We start from the raw sequence: 21,210 nt of genomic DNA on the forward strand, positions 1-21,210 counted from the left end.
CAGAAAATTATTAATCAAAATATTATATTTATCATGCTTTGCAAAAGCACAAACTGCAACATACAGAAATTAGGTCAGCTGAACATGTGCAACTGAAAACAACTGCACATCATTTAAGTCAACCTCGGTGAAACTGCACAATCGTTAACAAAATCAGTAGCGCTAATCTCACTGCTGTGCTTTTCCTGCTATTCATATCAAAATATGTTATGTGAAAGAGGTCAATTAAATCTGTCAGAGGAGGAAACTTTGTATAATTTTATCCTCCATATGATTACATTTAGGGAAGTGGAGGGATAAGATTAGGAGTCAAATTCTCTCCTCCTTTCCTAAACAATAACAAGAACATGAGTTTTTGAGAGCCCTGGCATTTAATTTATAGTTTGAGCTTTACAGGGTTAAATAAGATGGGTAAATGAAATTCACCCTTCTTACTCTTAAAATATAATCATCTTGGAAGCAAACATTTAAAGGTTTACAGGAAAGCTATAGTGAGAAAAGAATAGAGGTGAATCTATACACTCACTCACACTCCCATCTTTTATTCTGGGGGAAGTGACGCTGTTGTCTGCAGAAGACGTCAAGAGTAAATACTCAATACTTCTAAATAGGCAGTTTCCCTTTATGGATTACCTTTCGCCACGCCAATGTTTTGCTACCATGTGTCCCCATGTGGGCTCAACAGCTCAGCACGTAGCTTAAAGTTACATCCCCGTTAACGAATCATGCTTAACATTAACAGACAACGATGTGTAATCTCCTACACAACAAGTGTGCAGATAACATGGCTTAGAAACCAAAAGGGAGCCCTGATGCCACCAGTGTCTCATGTGGAGAATCACTTAAAGTTTCACCTATAGATATAATTCAACATTCATAGACAAGACAAGGCTTTTAATCATAACTGCATAAAAAGGAAAAAACAATATTCCCGCATTGGAATTAGGGTCACAAGGCCACATGGACATTGTAAAAGAGTAAGGAGGCGTCTTCTAGGTGTTGTGGATTATCGGTAAGCACAGTAGGAAGCCGATCACTTTTCTACTGGTCCACACTTTGCTCAGTATTTTTCCAGAGTCTGACAAAAACTAGAGGATGGATATAAATCGATGCTTGATGGAAGAACATTTCCTGTCACTCTTGTTTCAAAAACACTCGACTTCAGTATAGAATAGTGCCTTATGATTACATTCAGTCAAGTGTTATGTGGAACGAAAAGATTAGGAGTGAAAACTGGGAGGTTTGAGCCCAACTTCAGGGTCAAAAACACAGATAAAGAGGGGAGCCTAGACAAGGAACAAAAACAAAGCTGAGAATAAGCTTAGAAAATGTTTGTGCTATCACCTTTGTGACAGTAGAGCTGTGAATGCATTAAATACATTAAAACTGCATTTTCTAATTGTATTTTATTTATTTATTTATTTTACTTAAGCAGCACAAAACACATGCATGGAGAGGAAGGAAAGATGCAAAACTCTGTGGTCGAAACACCACCACCACCCTGGAATGATTCAGTGTCCTAGTGCATGGTTTGCAAGTGAATGAGCTCCGACTCAAGTGTTGTTATTTATGTGAGTCTTTTGGGGGTTAAATGCTGCATGTGGTGTTCTTTTCAGGCTGAATCTCACTTGACAGAGATGACAGAAACAAGCCCGAAAAAGTAAGAATGAGGGAAAAAAAGAAAAGAAAAATCTGGAAATTGTAATGTGGAAATCTGTATAATAAAGTACGATAAAAAATAGATTCATTTAATACAAAGGGGTCAGCACAAAAAGCAGACTTCAGGTATCCCAAAAAAAATAAATAAATAGATTTAAGTGGAAAATAGAAAAAATATCTGCCCTTTAGACTGATAATACTGAGATGAACTGACTAGAATCCAATAGTTTATTTCGAACATGTAAATATATTTGGATAACAAGAGAAAAGAAAACCTTAAAACATCACGTTTTCATGAATATCTCTATGTCTACACATTGAACTTCATCCTTTTCGACCATAAACAAAATTTTTCTGTTCCTACCCAGTTTTTTTAAATGCCATTATTTACAAACCAAAATTCAGAATGCGAGCAGAAGGAGAGTATGAAGAAGGATTGGAAGGGCTCACAATTAAAGCATACCACAACATCTGTCAAACATGGTGGAGGCAGTGTTACGGCGTGGGCATATATGGATGCCAATGGATTCAGGTCACCAGTGTTTACTGATTATGTGCAAGTTGGTAGAAATACCAGGACTGATTTGCATGGAGCTATTATTTCTGATAAATACTGATTCACAGTATAGATGATGACCTAAAGCTACCCTAGAGATTCTTTAGACAGAAATGTAATTTTTTGTAATGTAATATTTTTTATGGCCCCATTAGCCTCAACCCAAGCGAGCATGCTTTCTGCATGACACCCACAATCAAGCATCAACTAACGGTTCACTGCAGGAAAAGTCTGACAAAGCATCTCAAGGAAGGAAACTTCAGGCAGTCACTGACAGCAAAGAATTTATATTCATGTAATAAAATTATTTGTCAATTACTCATGAGCCAGTGAAAGCGGAGCGGCCATGTAAAAATGCCTATAAATCCTTTATGCGCAAGTTTGCCAAAACCTCTGGATTAGAGCTAAGTCTTCACTTCAGTTGCATCTTGATTGCATCATTTCTAATCCGTTGTGGTAGGGCAGAGCGGCCAAACTGAGTCAGATCAAAATATTTGGACCTGACTGTATGGTCTTGATTTACTTCAGGATATAACAGCTGACAGCACCATATTTTTTAAAATAAATTACAGTAAGTTCTACCTTTCTGTCTCCTGCTATACTAGAACTGGCTAAAAAACAAACAAAAAAAAAAAAAACCAGCTAGTAGGGGCCTTCAGAGGTATCAAGTGGAACAAAAGTTGTGCCACTGAGTGTTACATGGAACTGGAACGTTATACTGCAATAACGTGCTTTTGTGGAACACCATCTTGAAGTTGCCCTATGGCACGGGCCCCATCCTGAGGGTGGCATGCTTGGAGCAGACACCAGGTGTAAATCAGTCACCTGACTGTCAGCACCAGAAGCTCAAAACAAGCGTCAATAGCGGAATAAGCCGTTTTCCATTGGCACAACCCATAAACTCTACTGTATATATATGCATGGGTGCGTTTGTTTGTGTGTGTGCGCGCTTCTGCATGTACAACACGAACACAAAAACATCAACAGTATGCTAACATACAACATTACTTGTAATATAAAGCAAAACAAAAAAAGAAACAGATGGATGAACAATATCAAATTTAGGCAACAGCAACAACAAAGTAATCACTTACTTTCTGGCAGGTTCTGGACCAAAGATGTCAGAAATAGAACTGTAGGGGAGGAAACAAAGAAAGGGCAATAAATTAACTGTGGCTACATGCACACTAACACAAGAAGCCATAGCAACAGTAACAAGTGTCCACACAACTAGTATTAAAATTACAAAACGTAACGTAGGTGAAGCTGATTTTCACGTTTTACTTTTCACGTCTGATAAGATTCAATCTTGATGAGATTGAGAAACACTGACACAAACATCCAAAGAGTCTGTCCCGACAAACAAAATCCTGCAGCTTTTAAACTAAAACTAAATGAGAAACACTTAAACTGTTTACATTTGGGAAATCTCTAATGGAGTACTGTAAATGTTGAACATAAACATAGTAAAAACATACAAGTGTGCTATACCGTGATTCGGGATACTTGCTGTTTCAATAATAAACACATTTAATGACTTGCCTTGTATCTGTGTTAACTTGCCTGCAGGAGAAATGTGAGATTACAATAAAACCTCATATTTCAGATTCACTGTGTGTTTTACTGTACCTGCAAGATCCATCACAGGCAAAGATCAATAAAATGTGAAAAAGACCCAGGATGTTACTTCATAACAAAAATCGACCCTCAGTTTCCGGCTTGATTTGAAACTAGACGGTATTGCACAAAGCTGAGGCAAACACTTCATAAATCTGAATATAGATACAAAAAGAAATTCACTCTTTTTTTGGGCTGTTGTCAGAATATAAAATCTAAAAGTCTGCAATTATGTGCTGCTGTTCCTCTCGCACACACAACAGGCTGCTGTGCTGTATCGGTGGGGTGCATAAACTATAAACTGATCTAATTTCTGCCACATTCATGCTCTGTGGGCGCTGAAAATAAAGAACAATTCCATACCCCTGATAACAATATCACTATTATATTGTTAATTGAATGCATTGTGGATGTTTCGCTGCCTTTTTCTCTCTCTGCCGTATTAACCGATTTTGACGTTCAACACCTCCGGCACAAAAAGCTTTTTGTTCACGCCGTGATTTATTCTTCTACTGTTCTCGCTGTAAACCAACAATAAGCTATCAATGTGCATCAGACTTCGCCGTGTATTTTAGTTTCTGTGTGACATTTTGAGTTTTGTGAGGCGCTGGACTTTGATTTCATTTGCATTTGCAAGTCACATCTTGTTGTGATTTTAAGAAGTAGAAACAGGGAGGAAGATCTGTGAAAAGCATTATTCCACTCATGTGTTTGATGGCTTAGAAAAAGAAAATAAATTGTCCAAAGTGATTAGTTGCACCTTTTCAGTCTAGAAAGCCAAGTGTGAATATTAAGAACAGAATGTGACTGGAAAAAACATTATCTTCCCCCTTTTAAAATAAAATAAAAAAGCAAGACGGTCTAAAAACAAAATGTGTCAGCTCATGTTAGCTCAGCAGTCACTAACGGTGACATGATTGATTACCCTTAAAAAAAAAAGATAAATTACTTGTGATGCGGACTAAAATACAAAAATTTAAATGGATAAAAAACACAACTCTAGTAGAGACTACATTACATTTTACCATGAAATTTACACATTACACCCCTTAGAAATGTGGCACACCAACTCCCTGATAAGCAATTTTAACTTGAATAAAATGTGAAATGGTGTCAGAGCTGAGAACGCATGAGTCAAAAAGGAGGAAATTAAAGTTTTATCAAAAGAAACTGCAAAAAATATGCATTGAAAAGCACAATCTAACCTAAGACTGGGCTTTTCTCTCCCTGAGGGCGAACAGGTCTTAAAGCAACTTTCTCTCTCCACTTATATTAAATATTCTTGGAGAGCTCCTTTGGTTTCCCCAAGCTGTTGATCCTTAAAGGCACGGATCATTCCTAACACCATTAAATACCTCACAACTCTTTTGGATAGTTATTGCTACTGTTCAAATCTCCTGTAAGCATGGGCCGGCCAATTAAAGTCAGGGTGGACTTAAAAGGAGAGGAACTAAAAGTGCTTGTTTCAGATGGTGGATGAACTCCAGCATAAGCTAAAAAACAAAACAAAAACAAAAACATGCAAAGCCACTCTGAGAAACCAACAATACAAATACTGAGCTGACAAAAGGTATTATTTAAGTGTGTAAACCCACAAAAAACCAAACCAAAAAAGTGCTTCTCAAGATGTGCTAGTGGCAGGCACTGCCATTTACCAGCAGGTCCCTGTTGGCAAGCTGGTGCGTGCGAAGCATTGAGCATATCTCAACATTACTGACCAACTTCCAGATGAGGTTTGGAGCTCGAAACAGTGGGGTGCTTTACAAAAGAAAATGAAGTGGAAATTGGTCCAGAGCTGGTCCCATACTATCATTTACTGGCTACTTGGCCTGTGTTTATTGCACGTAACTTTTCATGGCTGGGCACAGAAACTAAAGTCAGCCTTGTGTGAAAGCCACACTTCACAAGCGGAGCCTTAAAGGTACGTCCCGCTTATATAAAAATATGACAACCATTTCATCTTTAACTCACAGCACCTCAGCTGTCTGCGGTGTGCTAGGAATAGCCATTTTTCTAGTTAGCAGGTGATCTCTGAGGATAGAGACACGAGTGCTGCACTGGCTTCTTTCCCATTATCAATGTACACCTAACTGTTGTAGCCCTTCAATATACATATTTAACCAAAGGCTGTACTTATTCATCTGTAGGTAATGTTATTTTACAGAAACTACACGTTATTTGTTGTTTAGTTAAAGTGGAAATCTTGCATTTTTATCCTTTATTTTATTTCTCAAAGCTTCAGTCTACCTCTCATCATTAGCGACGTGTCCCACATAGTAGCACATGAATCTGGATTTGTATTGTTGGAAATCTCTCTCTCACTTTATGTGTCAAATGAACAAAAAAAGGCTGAAAGGGATTATGAATTTAAAGTAACGGCCCAACTTTAAAAAACTTTTGTCTGATTTAGGCGGCACTCTGCTGACAGCACACACAAGAGGCTATCAACATCATTTATAACTGTGCGGCAAAGGACCTTGTCTCTAACCCGAGTCTCACAGCACGGGGCTTTATTTAGCGACAGCCAGTTATCTTTCCTCTTTGCAATTATATTCAAAGCTATAATTGAATCCAGACTGAACACCTGCGTGACTCCACACCGATGCTTTTTGCCTACTTGATTGGAGAGAGGGGGAATCTAATTACCTGAAAAACAGCTAATTATCAGTTTTATAGAGAAGTTAGGAACTTGTCAGTAAATCTGGACTATCTGAATGCAAAAGTCACAAAAAGAAAATTGACTGTTAATGTTAACCAGTGCGTTTTATGTTCTAATTAAACATTACAATCAGCTTAGAAGCCCCCAAAAGAATGTGTTATTTGACATATACAAAACAAATGCCTTTAGGATTTTTAAGAAAATAATCCAACAACAGATTTAATGTGAACGCAGTAAGAGCAACATGAAAAGAAATGCTGCAATGTTTCTGGAAATATGGTACTAATGACTTCTTTAAAAAATAAAGAAAAAATCATGGCTTGTAGAACTTATTGGAGGAAGCGCGCTAGTTTTTCAAAAAGAAATTTGAAATGTAAAGAGAATGAAGTGAAACTCCATGGATGGGGTGTGTATACTGTCATTTTTAGATCAGATTCTTTACTGATTTATTTATGTATTCCTGGAGCCGGTCTGATTCCCATCGCTGCTTCCTCTGTGTGTGTTGAAATCCAGGCTTCTCAGGCCTGTGGTTTGATAGCAGATCCACAGACATGTAAGCAGACACGAGCCTCTCTTCATAACAGATGAATATTTCCACTAAGAGGGTGAACATGATAGCAAAGCGAGATGACAGGATCCAGTCTGGAGTGCTCAGGCAGTGCTTTAAAAGAGAGAATCAGTATTATATTTGCATTTGTTTCATTGCGGCTCAGTGCTCGGATCTACTTGTTTTGCTGCTCTCGGTTTCATCTTAGTTGTGTCTCCTCTGCCCAGCGGAGCAGACCCAAGAGCAGAGGAGACACACACGGAAACATAAAGCAGAGAAGAGAGGAAAAACATCTTTATAGAGTCTTGTCACAAGCGGGGGCTCAACATTAGCTGTCATGTGTGCTTGGGGCGATTGTGGCTCAAGAGTTGGGAGTTCGCTTTGTAATTGGAAGGTTGCCGGTTCGAGCCCCGGCTTGGACAGTCTCGGTCGTTGTGTCCTTGGGCAAGACACTTCACCCATTGCCTACTGGTGGTGGTCAGAGGGCCCGGTGGTGCCAGTGTTCGGCAGCCTCGCCTCTGTCAGTGCACCCCAGGGTGGCTGTGGCTACAATGTAGCTTGCCATCGCCAGTGTGTGAATGTGTGTGTGAATGGGTGGATGACTGGATATGTAAAGCGCTTTGGGGTCCTTAGGGACTAGTAAAGCGCTATATAAATACAGGCCATTACCATTTACCAACTGATGCTTCTGGATTATTTGCTGGCACTTGTGTGCACGCGCTGTCTGGTTATAAATGAAACCCTAAGAGACTGAGGTGTGTCTGATGCACCTGTTTATTTTGGGTTGAGATGCTGGTGTCCAGTGCAGCACTCAGTGGTTCTAAATATTGTTTGTATTTTTTGTTTTGTTTTACCTGCTGACGGACACGTCGCTATAGGTGGGGCTGGACGGCACCTCGATTACTCCTCCTGATTCCTCGTCTTCAGCTTCATGTTCAACCTTCACTTCTGTGCAGCTTTTTATTTGTGCACCTTGATCTGAAAGAGGCAAACCGTAAATGCTGTACGACGTCATGCTACAGATCCAGGAGGAAATGACGGGTCAAAGGTTTCTACGTAAAATGAATCTCTTTCCCTCCTCACTGATGTGATAAGTAATGTGAAAACAGAGTGGCATGACATATGCTAAATGTTGAATTAACATTTCTGGATTGCAACACCAATTTTTAGAGAGCATTTGAATGAACAAACACCAGGCATCATCTCTTTGTTGATAAAAAACTGAGCATTCAGTGGTGGAAAAGTGCTTATGATTTTCTACTCACTTGGAAAAACTACTTTCTTACAAAAAGATGGGACTTTTTTTTTTCTTTAAAGGCAGTTGTGTAGAAAAAAAACAAACCTTTTTCACAGGGCTGCAGGGTCTGTGAAAAACTAAGTGCACAGCCACATTTTGCAGGAATAACTTGAAGTAATTATTTTTTGCATCAGACAAACACTGATGCACAGACTCTTTACAACATTGCTTCAATTCACTGAAATGTGCAGGTATTTGTTCAAGCACCGCTCTTTTCCAAGGCAACAATCTGATTATTTCCTTTTTCATCCATTGGATTGTAGATTTGCTGCTGTGCTTGAGATCATTGTCCTGCTGCTTGTCCCAATTTCAGCTACGTTTTAACCGTCAGACAGCTGGCCTTAAATTTGAGTTCATGGTCGTCGCAGTGACTGCGAGGTGTTCATGTGGCTGCAAAAGAAGCCCAAATCATCATCCCTCCACCACCATGCTTGACAGTTTATATGAGTTGCTTGTGTTGATATGTTGTATTTGCTTTTTTCCAAACGTGACACTGTTCTAGAAATCTCGAGGTTTGTTCAGACGTTTGCAAAGCTAAGCCAGGCTGCCATGATCATTTTAAAAAGAAGAGGCTTCCACCTGACAGCCATGCTTATTCAGTCTTTTTCTAATTTAAACATGCTAACTGAAGCCTCTGAACTCTAACATGTAGGGCTTTGATTTTTTGCATTTTCTCTCAACATCATGTCTTCACACCGACGAATGCTCCAGACTAACAAACTACCAAAACGTCTGCTATTATAAAAGGTGCTCGCACTTGCAGACGATCAGTTTATCAAGTGAATTTGATTAGCAGCACCTGGCTGCTACTTATTCTCTTAACTCCTGTGAAAGCAGCAAAGGTGTTCTTAGTCTTCACAGGGCTGCAAAGGAAAATATTTCCTTTTCACGCAAGTGTACAAGATAGCAGGTAACCACAGACATCAAGTGACTTTTTTTTTAAAGGGCGTCAGAGAAGTGCACAGAAGTGTCCTTTGGCTAGAAAATATTATGTCTGAATGTCAAAGTACCTGCAGAGTGCGTTTTTTGTACGTCCTTGTTCACCTCGCTGACTTCCTGTTTAACACGAGGTTGTCTGGTGGTCTCCATGCGGCCGCGGACCTGCGCTATTAGCCGGGAAAAGTCACTGCTGTGCTGCTTCCCTGTGGGCAAAATAGCATATCGCTATAGGGTCAAACACATCAAGAGGATAGAATGATTATGACGTTATGTGATAGTCACTGATTTCTAATAGCGGTTCAAGAGTCTAACCTTGAATTCAATGTTTAGATTAAATGCAGTCATAAATTAAAGTTATTCGAATTAAATGGTTGCTAATTAAAATGACTGTAACGCACAGTTGACCACTTGGAGCTGCAGTTTAAACTCACGTCTCAGAAAGTGTTACTGCAGAACATTTTTTCAACCTGCTGTTATTTTACCAAATGGGAATGTTTTCTGAATAACTAGCTACCAACTGTATTAACACTAAAAGAAATTGGTGTCACAGAAAGAAAAGGCTGCGAGCTCCCGGCGGATACGGTGTGTGCATGTGTATACGCCGCTTTCACCTTCTTGCCTGCTCAGGCACCACTGCCCATGCCGGCAGAGTGAGTCATCCACATCCTCCTCTGATAAATCGGGAGGTTATCACAGCAGCGCAGCTATTTATAGAGCACACCTCTTGTGAGTCACATCCATTTTTCAAACACTTTTAAAGTTAGCTCTTAAGAGTTATTTCCAACAAGCTTTTCATCTAGTTCAACTATGTCAACATGACTTGAGAACAATGTCCTGCGATTTTGGTGAACTGGCCTCTGCCCCGAGGATAAAAACACAGAGCTCATCTAGATTTTCTTGCTTCTGTGTATCCGAGTGATTACCTCCGAGGTCACATGGGGGAAAAAAAAAGTCTCAGACATACAAATCAACAGACAAGTGGCCCTATGAATTATAATAAAATACTGGAGATTATTTACACAGACAAAAACCTATGTCACCACGTGCTGCTAAAAATCAGACAACTGTTGTCCATGTTTCTGCTTCTTTTTTAACTTGTTGATGAAGGTATGTGAGGCTAGCTTATAGACTAAAGTAACACTTGCGTTGTGGCTGGGCGACACTTCATATGCAAAACTGCAATCCTCTTTCTGAGAAACAAAAGCATGTTATATTAGAGATACTGAATATCAGTAACCTATGCCGGTTTCACAGGGACAGTCGACCTATCCACAGTATTACCAAGCAACAATTACTCAACCAGACAAAAATGTCATGCAGTCTTTATGATGGACTGCCTCTCAGTAAGTCCTCTTACAGTGGATTTCCCAAGTGAACTAGTGACCTATAAGAATTGATCACCGAGAAGCCTGATGGAGGCTTTGAAAACTGTCATAACAGGCTGTCAATAACATCTATCCAGCTAATTTTAAACTTTTATTTCTTTTGTAGCCAAAAAATATATAATATGCACTCTAATTCTGAACACCCAATACCCAATTTCCTTCGGGGTCAACCTTCAGGATCAATAAAGTTTTATTAAATTGAATACGTCTCTATTCCTTCATTTAAAAAAAACTCTGTATAGAGTTAATAGAGAAGCTCTCCTAAATTATTTCAAGCGTTCTCATTGTACCTGACATAAATCAGTTGGGTGATGAGCCCAAATTTGAGATTTTTGGTTCAAACTGACATTAATATACAACAACGACTGTCTACAGCCATCTACCCACCCATTTACAATTTTCCTGGAAAAATATAAAGAAATGAGAGGTGGCTTAAGACTTTCACAATACTGTATGTGTGTTGTATTTCATGTGAGCCATACATTTCAGTCTTTCTTTCCAAAGACAGCAGTGACCAAAAATGAACACCATTCAGTTACTGGCCAAAATAAACATAGTCAACAGGACTCTGGCTTTTTTTCTCCATCACCAAAGTTTATTGTCACTACATGTGTCGTTCTTCACAAGTGTTGATTTCAACGAAACATTTCCTAGGACTGCGTTGCTGTATGCGTGTAAAACATGCAACGTTTCAGCACATAAAAGTGTCAGGATGAAAAAAGAAAAACTTACTGTAATTTGAATGCATGTCTTCGATCTCTTTCTCAGACTGATTCTTTGAGAAAACCATGACCTGGAAAAAGATTAATTGGAGAGACATTTGTTCATATTGACAATGAATCAAGAAAAACAAATATTGAAATTTTGCAATATTTGTAAAGAAACTGAGCTAACCTGTCTTTTTTTAAGCCAGCACCCGTGCAACAAAAGTACTGTTTTTTTATTACAAATAACTCATTTTCATAAGACTGTGAAATTTTAAATTGTAAGAACTTGTCAGAATTATTGTTTCTCAAAAAAAAAAAGATTAAAAATACAGTAAAATAAACCTTGCTGATAATATATAAACGCTACTGAAAATGCTGCAACGTACATTTGAGAAAAAACAAAAACAAAATTTAAGCTCTCACTAAGCAGTTAATACATACTGGCTTGGCCTTCCCCTGCAACTGGTTTCTCATCTTCTCATTGGCCTCGACCTCTTTGGCAATTTCCTCAGCTGTTGACAGACGAAAGATGAATCTTTATTTGGCTTGAGGTGACAAATATTGTCCCTTATATGAAATGTACCATTTGACCCATGAGGTGGCAAAACAAAACTGAGGTTTTCAAGAAAAGTAAAAAAAAAAATCAAGACAAAAACCAAACTAGTGAAGTCAAATATCACCAACTTCATTCTATGTTTAAGTCTCATGGGGAAAAAATGTTAAAGCTTTGTACCACAGCAAAGGCATTTCACGATAGAGTTACAAAAAAAAAACCAAACAAACAACAAAAAAAAACTGCCTGTTCCCAAACAAGCAGAGTGTTTGTTAAAGCGAATGCAAAACGGTTCAGTCTGATTTTGTTGAATTAACATTCAGTCTGGGAACAGCAGGGACCATCTGCTGGACTTTGAAAACGAATGCTGTCCCGTTCTCGTCTTATACACGACTCCAGCTGCTCAACAGTCCCGGGTCTTTGTCGTATTTCTTGTTTCACGATTTGTTAAATGTTTCAACTGGTGAAAGTTCAGGACTGTGAAATATGCAAAAGCTTCACTGAAATAAATGTCGTCTGGATGGGAGAATGCTTGTTTAAAAGTCCGGATGCACTGGATGGTCCCTCTTCTCTTTAGTCCAGAGGACCCTGTGTGGAATTTCAAATTCCCAATAGTACGAGGATAGAACAGTTTTCCACTTTTGCTCCGTCTATTTTAAATGGCAGAGAAACGAAAGCTGTATGTTCTTTTTGATACCCAATCATGTTACCATCTGTTTCCATTTAACCTCATTAGTTATAAAATGTTGATTGAGTTCTTTTTTTTCTTTAATGTTGGGGTATACTTTTCCAGCCTTTTGGTGCCTCCATACCAACTTTTGAGACATGTTACTGACATAACATTCAAAATGAACTAATATTTTTTTATGAAATGTTAACGATTTTGCAGTTTAAGCATTTAATGTTTCCTAGATTGCGAATAAGATATGGGTTTATGAGATTTTGCAAAACATTGCATTCGTTTTTATTCACATTTTACAAAAAAAAAATCTCAATTTTGGGGGGATTCTACTGTGTTTCTAAATATTTGAGTGTCATTTTCTGGTTAGAGCATTTAAGTCCATGCAAGCCTCTGTCTGGTATAATGAAGAGTGCAGGCACAGGTTCAGGGGCTGCCACACTCCCTCCTGTCATTTGTTCTATAACTAATAAGGGCAACAAGTACACAACTGAGAGCTATTACATGACTGTTCCTCTGTTTTGTAAACAACACTGCATCTGGCCCCCTTTATGATGTGTGATTTTTCATTCCACATTCAAGTGTGGCTATTTGAATAGACTACAAACACTTCTGGTTTTCAAGTTGAGGTTGGACAATATCCTATACAGTCCACTTCTTTTGTTGTGTAACAAAACACTGTGATATCACAGTAGTTTAGAGTTCTTGTTTTGTTTTTTCATTTTAATAAAAAAAAACAGAGCAAATCCTCTCACCTGATTTCGGGTTTAGAGAGTCACACTGGGCATTGTATAAGTAGACAAAATCTTGGTGTCTTTTGATCAGCTGGTCTCGAGATCCCTGCAATGGCAGATGGCATTCCTTCAGCCTCCTCTTGAGCTCCTGCACTGAAAGCAGGTTGTATACCAACTTCGGCATTGGACGCCTCTTCTGGCTAAGAGAGCGGAAACAAACAGATTCACTGTATATTTTCAGTAACCAACAGATATGACATTTTAATGCTTGAGGTGCATCTCTGTGCTAAGCTACAACAAAAATCTACAACTATAGAAAGAAATGCTCTTGAACACAAGCAGAATTTTTATTGTCATAACGGAAAAGGTTCCAAATTAGGTATAAAATTAATATCTTTACACACTAAAAGAAAAGCAAGTGCTTGCAGACCTGTTCCCCACTTTGAAGCAACCATTTCAGAGCCGATGAGCTCAAAGGGTCGCATTAATTTTGGTCGTCCCAAGTCTCCAACCACTGGTTCCCCTAATGTGATTGTAGCTTTAGTTATTCACAAGTTAAGCCCTGTGACATCAAACTACAACAAGACAGATTTTCAAAAGAGTTCAAGAAACTCATGACTGTTGCTACTCTCCCTAAGAATGGGAGCGAGCCCAGGGGTTACAATGAAACACTATATCTGTATTTGTGAAAATCTTTGTTCGTGTTTCTGTTACAACAAAAAATAAAAAATGAATAACAATGGGGTTCAAGAAGAATACCACAAAGGAAACTCTCTCTCTCAAAAAACAAAAAACAAAAATCTAAACAAGGACTTCTCATGTTAAAAAGAAAGCCTGGATGTTCCACAACACATCACTGAAAAATCTTTTAAACCTCTCTAAAGGCACAAAAGTTCCCCAGCATGCTTGGAGGTAAACAAGAAACTGCACAATAGCCACAAACTCTCATATCAGCCTTAAAGCACTGGAACAAGTATTACAGTTTAAGGCTACTTGCAACCTTTGAACAAACAATAGATGCAAAATTGTATCAAATTTTAGAGGAAAAGAGCAGGGCAGGAGTCCAGGACCTAAAGCTCAGCAGATGTTCAGTAATGGAACAAGACAACAAGCAAAAGCACATAAATCAGCAACGGACTGGCTGAATAATAATAATGATAAGAGATAATTCGTGTATGGAAATCCTGACCGTAACTTAGTCGAGATGCTGTTCATCAATATAAAAACTGATAAGCTGAAACTGTTTTCCAGGAGAAGAGATAAGATACCACAAGAAACATTTGACAGAAGTTGTTGCGTATAAAGGAAACATTATTTTGGAGTTATGAAATTCAAGAGTGCATAGACTCTTTTTGTTGCCTGAACTGTGAGTAATTGTGAATTGTGAAATCAATACAGACATGACCTGTTCATGAGAGTTATTCATTTAAGTCATATTGTGTCTGGCTATAATCGGCTTATCCAGACCAAACCTACAATATTTTTCCCAACATTTCTGTTTTTGGTAATTGTACGGCATTTTGTATCACAAACTGTATTAAATGTTATTAATAAAGCAGGAAAAACTGCTGGGAGGACATAAGGTCATCGGTTGACTGAAACCCAACTGTTGTGTTTAGTTTTCTTTGTCTTCTACTTTTATTTCTTCTTTTTTTTTTTTTTTTTACTGCATCCATGTACAAGAAAACTTTAATCTCATTATAGAAAAGACATTTAGCCACAAGCTAATTTCCATCTGCTGTCCCTAGGCAGGTATACACAAGATTAAATAAAAATGCCACGTAAACATAACTCCACGTGGTACCTGTTAATTTGAAGCATAAGGGGTATTTTTAGTTTAAAACAAAATCACAAGTAATTAAAAAACAAAACATCTCAACATGTTAGGCTAACATACACATGTTAATGACAGTTGAAATAATGTTTAATAGTTTAAAAATAATTTTACAGCTAATCTGATTCATATCTGTCTTTTAGTCTGTCTGATCCACTGATAAGTTTGGAGATAACGGCAGTGGCTATCATTTCTAATGGCTGTTTGTTGTCTTTGCTATCTTGGATGTCCGAGACCTCCAACATCTTAGGTTGTCACACTGGTGTTCATTCACCTTCGGAAATTACTGATCTTGAGTGACCTCTCTTTGCTACAATTTCCTTAACTTGAGGAGACTTCTGACTCTTCCTACGTACGACCCTTTTATTTGTATCCTACCTCCCAAAAGAGCATTAAAGCTTGACAAGACATCAGTACAGTCTTCATTTAAGTGATCAGTAAAGTGGATACTTTACCTCCTCAAGCTTTCCTTCTTGTCGCCACTGGTAAGACACGTGTCCAGATGTTTGTTGATAAAATGCTGGGAAACACTTACAGAACACACAGGGCACTCCACTGCAAAAAAGACACACAAAATAATGTTGATAGTTTTTGTGCTATGACTCTATAATATATTTCCATGTAATTTAGTGCATGCATCCAACCAGCTGCAGTTATGCAATTCATTCATAATTCAAATTAAGCACATGAAGACCTGAACCGAAATGACACATCTGTATGTTTTGTTATCAATATGTTATATTCACTGGAGGTGAATTTTAATTGTGACCCAGTTAAACTAATAGTGACAATTAAAGTAACAGGTCATGAAAAACACTGACAGTAAACTGTACTCTATGCTGTCTTTTTTGTAGATGGTACAAAGTTGGTATGAAGATGGAATTCAGTCAATGTATCTCACTGTGCACCAGTCACACACTGTTCTGTACTTTAGATCCATCACAGTACAGCAAACTAACCTGTTTATCCTGCACTAACCTGCAGAGGATTTCCATGCAGCCTTTAAATAAGGTAGTTAGTCTGCCTCAGTTTGAGTTGCAGCACGTTTCACAATATCAAAAAACATAACGTCACATGTACAGACCTAATATCTGGTTTAAAAACATGTAGGGCCACTTAGATGCTGAAGTACCGCAACCACAACTTATGGACACCTGCAGTCGTTCAGGTGTCAAAAATAAAAAAAATAAAAAAGCCCCCCCAAAATCCACCCAATCCCCCAAACAAACATAATAAACCCACCATCCCGCTTTTAACCCCTGACTTTGGCACATGTCGTCTCTTCTTATGTTTGAAGGCTCGCAGTGACATGAAATATTAACTCCCCTCAAATGTGTTACAGCAAAAGTAACAAGCCTGTTTTGAAAATAAGGAGTAGAGAGTATGGATATTTGTTTACAAATGTAGGGAGTAAAAGTTAAAAAAAGGAGTCAGGGGGAAAAAAAACTACTCAAGCTACTCAAGTACTTAAGTACAGTAATGAAGTATTTGTACTTAGTTACTTCCCACCTCTGAAATAGGATGACAAAAATGAAAAAAGAATGGGGGAAAAAAATCAGTGTTTGCCTACTGACTGCAGTTTTTTTTCCCACATTTGGTTATAAATTACAAGTAGTTGCAGTGACCAGTTGCCCAGTTTGAATCTGCAACACCAACAACTTCTTGCAATCTTTCTGGGTGCAAGGTGATTGTTCTCATTTATAAACACAGAGTGCAGTCAAACACTCTGCAATCAGTCTGAGTCAGACAGTGCTGAAGAGCACAGCTTCTTCCAAGACAGGAAGCTGACTCAACTGGTTGCTTCATGTTAGTATTCCTATATAAAAATAAGGCTGCCAAGTGGCTATACTGGGTTTGTTTTTCCAGTTAATCCACCTCCTGCAGCAACTACAAATCTATTTGTGGAGGAATTTCAGTATTAAATCTATGAGGCTGTTCCAACTAACAGATTTGTGATTTTTCCCAGTTTATCGCAATTAATCCCATTTATCATAAACAGTTAGCATGCAATTCCCAATTTGAGTCAATCACAAGCTAATAGCAGATTGATGCCATCTTATTGCCCTTTCATTGCCATCTAAATGCTTTAAAAGCCACTTTTACCCATTTTTAAAGCAATAATTTCAAGGGCAACAGCCACAGTATGTTTACAGTTAAACTGGATTTACCTTTGATTATGGGCTTAATGTCTTTTGAAGGTGTTAAAGAATGTGCCATCCCATTTTCAGCGCTAATACTTGGAAAGGCCGTGAGTGACGTCGAACCCTGAGTAGAAGCATCGTCCATATCTATGGGTTCTTCTTTTACAACCACTGAAAGCTCAGCTTTTCCTGAATGTAGGTCAGTATCATTGTGGATTCCTGCAGTCCATCTTTTCCCCTCCTGAACGCACTCAGAGATGGAACCATTGCACTGGGTTTCTTTGCTGGAAGGTGTTTTAGGCTTCTTTTGGAAAAATTGGCTCAGCACAGAGTTGTTACACCTCTGGCCCCTCTCCTTCGGAGTTTTGCATTTAACGGCTGAAGCGGGAGTCTTCGGAGATATTGGAGGAGAGTCAAATTGTGCTTTTAACAACTGTTGCCTGGAAAAAGAGAAAAGAAACAGGGCACATATGAATGAAAAAGAAAATACAACACAGTTACATGCTCTTTTATTACATTCAGTTTGAAAAAAGAAAAAAAAAAACGACAACATAGGAAGTGTGAATAAATGTTGTTGGCATTGAAGTGAGCCCTGTGATGTTCTCTTCACCTGCTTAATCATCTCGCTCCTTTTCTACTGAGCCAGAAAAAGGAGACACTTTGGCTGCAGCCTCAGAAATGTGGAAAGCAAACAAATTGAAGCTGGGCTGTTACTTGACAATAAAATGGAACCAATGAGGTGTGCGATGTTCCACTTTCCATATTTAAGAACTTATTTGTGCTTTCTGTCTACATTAGGAGGAGGTTCATGCACGTGCACGCACAGATGCAAGCACACGCCAAGTTAGCTTTGCACACATGTGATGTGGAAACACGTTCTACTCCTCCCAACCTTAAACAAATATGCTCTCCCGATAACATTCATCAGTAACGCTGCATACACATAGACAAAAATGAATAGAAAATGTCCAATGAACAAACCCACCATCTTTGTGCTAATGGCATTTTTCCCCATGTGTGATGCACTTAAACCACCTGGCTATCGAGTTATGTCCAAAGCTCTTTTCATGAATTTTAATACAGAGCCTCACAATTAACACACCTAAGCTTACCAACGCAGAGATGTGGTCAGGGCAGTTACCCCCTGCACTCATGGTCTCGCAGTGTCCCAGAGACTTATGGCATTACAATAAAACCACCTCTCTCCATTCTTATTAGTTAATATTATTAATAAAATTTGATCTAGTTGGAGAAACTAAAAGTTTCCTAAAATGTTAGGACAGACATGGAGCAATTTAAACAGAGTTATAGATTTCATTTACTGACCAATATATTAAATAAATGTAAAAGATTTATATGTGTTGTATTTACAACCATCCAAAATAATTATTCCAGTGCACTAACATCATTCAGTTGATTAGCCCAGTACCATACTGTTGTATACGAATTCGTCTTTGTTTGTTTTTTTTTTAATCAATGAGTAGATAGGAATTTATAGTAAATAAATAATTTTTAAAAAAATTACTATGAGGTAAATGAAATGAATGAAATGGTCCTATTATATGAACCATATTCTCTAGCTTCTCTTCAAAAGCTGTGCTTCAGCTTTGATCTCTGATTAGGTGGAAAAGGATGAATTTAGTTATTATGAGGGAATGAAGCTAAAGTTTGGGCATTTTATTTACAATCCCACTGATCTGTAAGATCAATACAACCTACTTAAATTCCCAACACTTACTGAATTTAAATAGCTGCACCATTGATTTTCTTTACAATGTGAGAGCTAAAGTTTTATAATTAGAACTGGGTTTTAAAGGGCGGGTATAGCTTCTACAGCACTTTTTAAAGCTGGGTGTTAGAGACCTTAAACCATAGATACAGAGCAGGAGATCAGAGGAATTCCACACAAAGCCTTTGGACCAGATTTTATAAAGTCGCCGTCGCTGTTACTCGGGGACAATACACACGGTAATTGTGCCAAGACTTTAAAAAAGCAGCCCTGCAGCAGTCAGAATCATTTCATTAATAGGATTTTGTGTGTGGACATCAGTAGACCTCAGGGAACGTAAAGAAAAACTAATGAATGGTGTAAGAAAAAAAATGCATTTTTACAATAGGAGGGCTCTATAGCAGAAAAGTCTGGGTGCTAAAACACCATCGACACATTGTGAAATGAAACCTAAAGCAAATGAGACCCTGAACATCAGAACAGCTCATATCTTATACCCAGAAAGTTTCAAAACTGCAAAAACTGTTATTAGTGTCAGTATTTTAGAGTATTTTTATTTTGTAAGAAGCTGTGATACAACAAAATACACAACCCGCATCTAAATGATGTGGGTTGTGTATGAAACACAATTTCATAATGCGATGGTTCAGCCTCACAAATGGTCTCTCAACACTAAATCCAAACCATGTTGCATTTATAATAGAAAAGGGCATGTTATGATTGTGATCAAACATATTTTGTTAGCAATTTATCTCTTATCCTAATGTGCAAATACACAAATGAGACAAGAGGCTGCAAGGTAACTGGTTACTGTACCAGTGTAAATATGCAGCACTGAGATTACAGCTAATGGTGTGCTAGAGGGGGGAAAGGCCTCTAATAGAAGTAAATTAGAGCCATCAGATAACAGCAACCCAAAGCACTGATTTCACAGTGATAAATCCGAATGAAGGAAGTTACCCCCAAACACATGCTGGACCAGAGAATCTACCAACCGCATAAGCAGATGTTTAAATAATTATTCCCTAAATGCTTTGCAATGCTGTCATTTCAAAGCAAATAATCCAGTTGAAACAAGTCTATCTTTACACAAAACAACATTTTGACAGAGTCAAAACCAACGAATCCAATTTCTCAGATGCTCAGTGTTAGACAACAGGAAATTAAAAAGAGAAGGAAAAGGCTGCTGCCTAATCCACTCATTCGTAACTGTGATGACAATCAGAAGGGCTACAGTTTGAAGGGAGACCTTTCAGACTGTTGATAACAGAGATGTGATTGATGGAAGGGACAAACATTGTGGTAGACTGACTGATAACAGCATTCAGCATTGGCATCAGCCCAGATATTGGAGAAACAATTCTAATGACTTTAGGCAGAGGGAGCGGGGGGGAGAGCTCTATTTAGGCTCGCAGGCTTATTTTCAACTAATCTTTAGGAGTTGCTACAAGATTCCCCAAAATATGGATCATCAAAATGATCTGTTAATAGATGACTATCTATAATACAAAGGAACATATATATCCTTTGAGAGATGTTTTCTGTTCTACATTTGGATTATTATTTCTTTAGAAAAGAATGACAGGATGGCGTCACTCTCAGTGAACAAGAGTTTATGAACTCCGGCCAGAAGCGTTTTCTCAAAATGTTCCCTACTTTCACGCAAACTAGAAATGTTGCTGTCTGGAGCCCCACTCTTACACTATTCCCGGGATGGAGATTGTAATGCGTTACTACCTCAGTGACACATATGGACTATAGATATGAAATGTTCCAGAAGGAGTCAACCTCAGCCACCATCCATAAAAAAAGTGGTTTAGGAGGATTAGTATTAATCGGTAAACCTGGACCAGATCTTTTTTTTAAGGTTTGTGAATACAGAGTTGCTGGCGGGGAGGTTCTGACGTGTGCATTTTAACAGAAGAAATGGAAACGAAAGCAAAAGAGAAAAGCATTTCACAGATGTAGTTTTTGCTGGTATGAATGTGACGAGTTTGGCAGATGACAAACTTGAATCTTTTTCAAGTACAGAGAAGGGGTGAGGGGGCATTGTTCTATGCTTTTTGGGACAATTTACTCTCTGTCCATTTGTCCCCTAGAGGGAAGTTTCACTGCAAATCAATACAAAGTCAGTCTGAGGGGCTTTGCTTTTATCCTTGTCATTACAGGATAAC

At 38.3% G+C, this 21,210-nt stretch overlaps 1 protein-coding gene across 1 annotated transcript in view; it reads right to left on the bottom strand.

The window, feature by feature from the left end:
* rad18 (RAD18 E3 ubiquitin protein ligase) overlaps positions 1-21,210 on the bottom strand; it is a 28,870-nt gene that overhangs the window by 1,457 nt on the left and 6,203 nt on the right. The window contains exons 5-12 of the mRNA XM_085406558.1: positions 17,335-17,747; positions 15,622-15,721; positions 13,354-13,532; positions 11,808-11,878; positions 11,392-11,452; positions 9,346-9,477; positions 7,893-8,016; positions 3,310-3,348 (exon numbers count right to left, since the gene is read on the bottom strand). Coding sequence (XP_085262684.1) covers positions 3,310-3,348; positions 7,893-8,016; positions 9,346-9,477; positions 11,392-11,452; positions 11,808-11,878; positions 13,354-13,532; positions 15,622-15,721; positions 17,335-17,747 — 1,119 coding nt within the window. The remainder of the gene's footprint in view (positions 1-3,309; positions 3,349-7,892; positions 8,017-9,345; positions 9,478-11,391; positions 11,453-11,807; positions 11,879-13,353; positions 13,533-15,621; positions 15,722-17,334; positions 17,748-21,210) is intronic.

This window comes from Rhamphochromis longiceps, linkage group LG5, assembly GCF_057381845.1.
Source record: "Rhamphochromis longiceps isolate RC_006_pf linkage group LG5, R_longiceps_female_GT1.1, whole genome shotgun sequence".
Taxonomy (NCBI): domain Eukaryota; kingdom Metazoa; phylum Chordata; class Actinopteri; order Cichliformes; family Cichlidae; genus Rhamphochromis; species Rhamphochromis longiceps.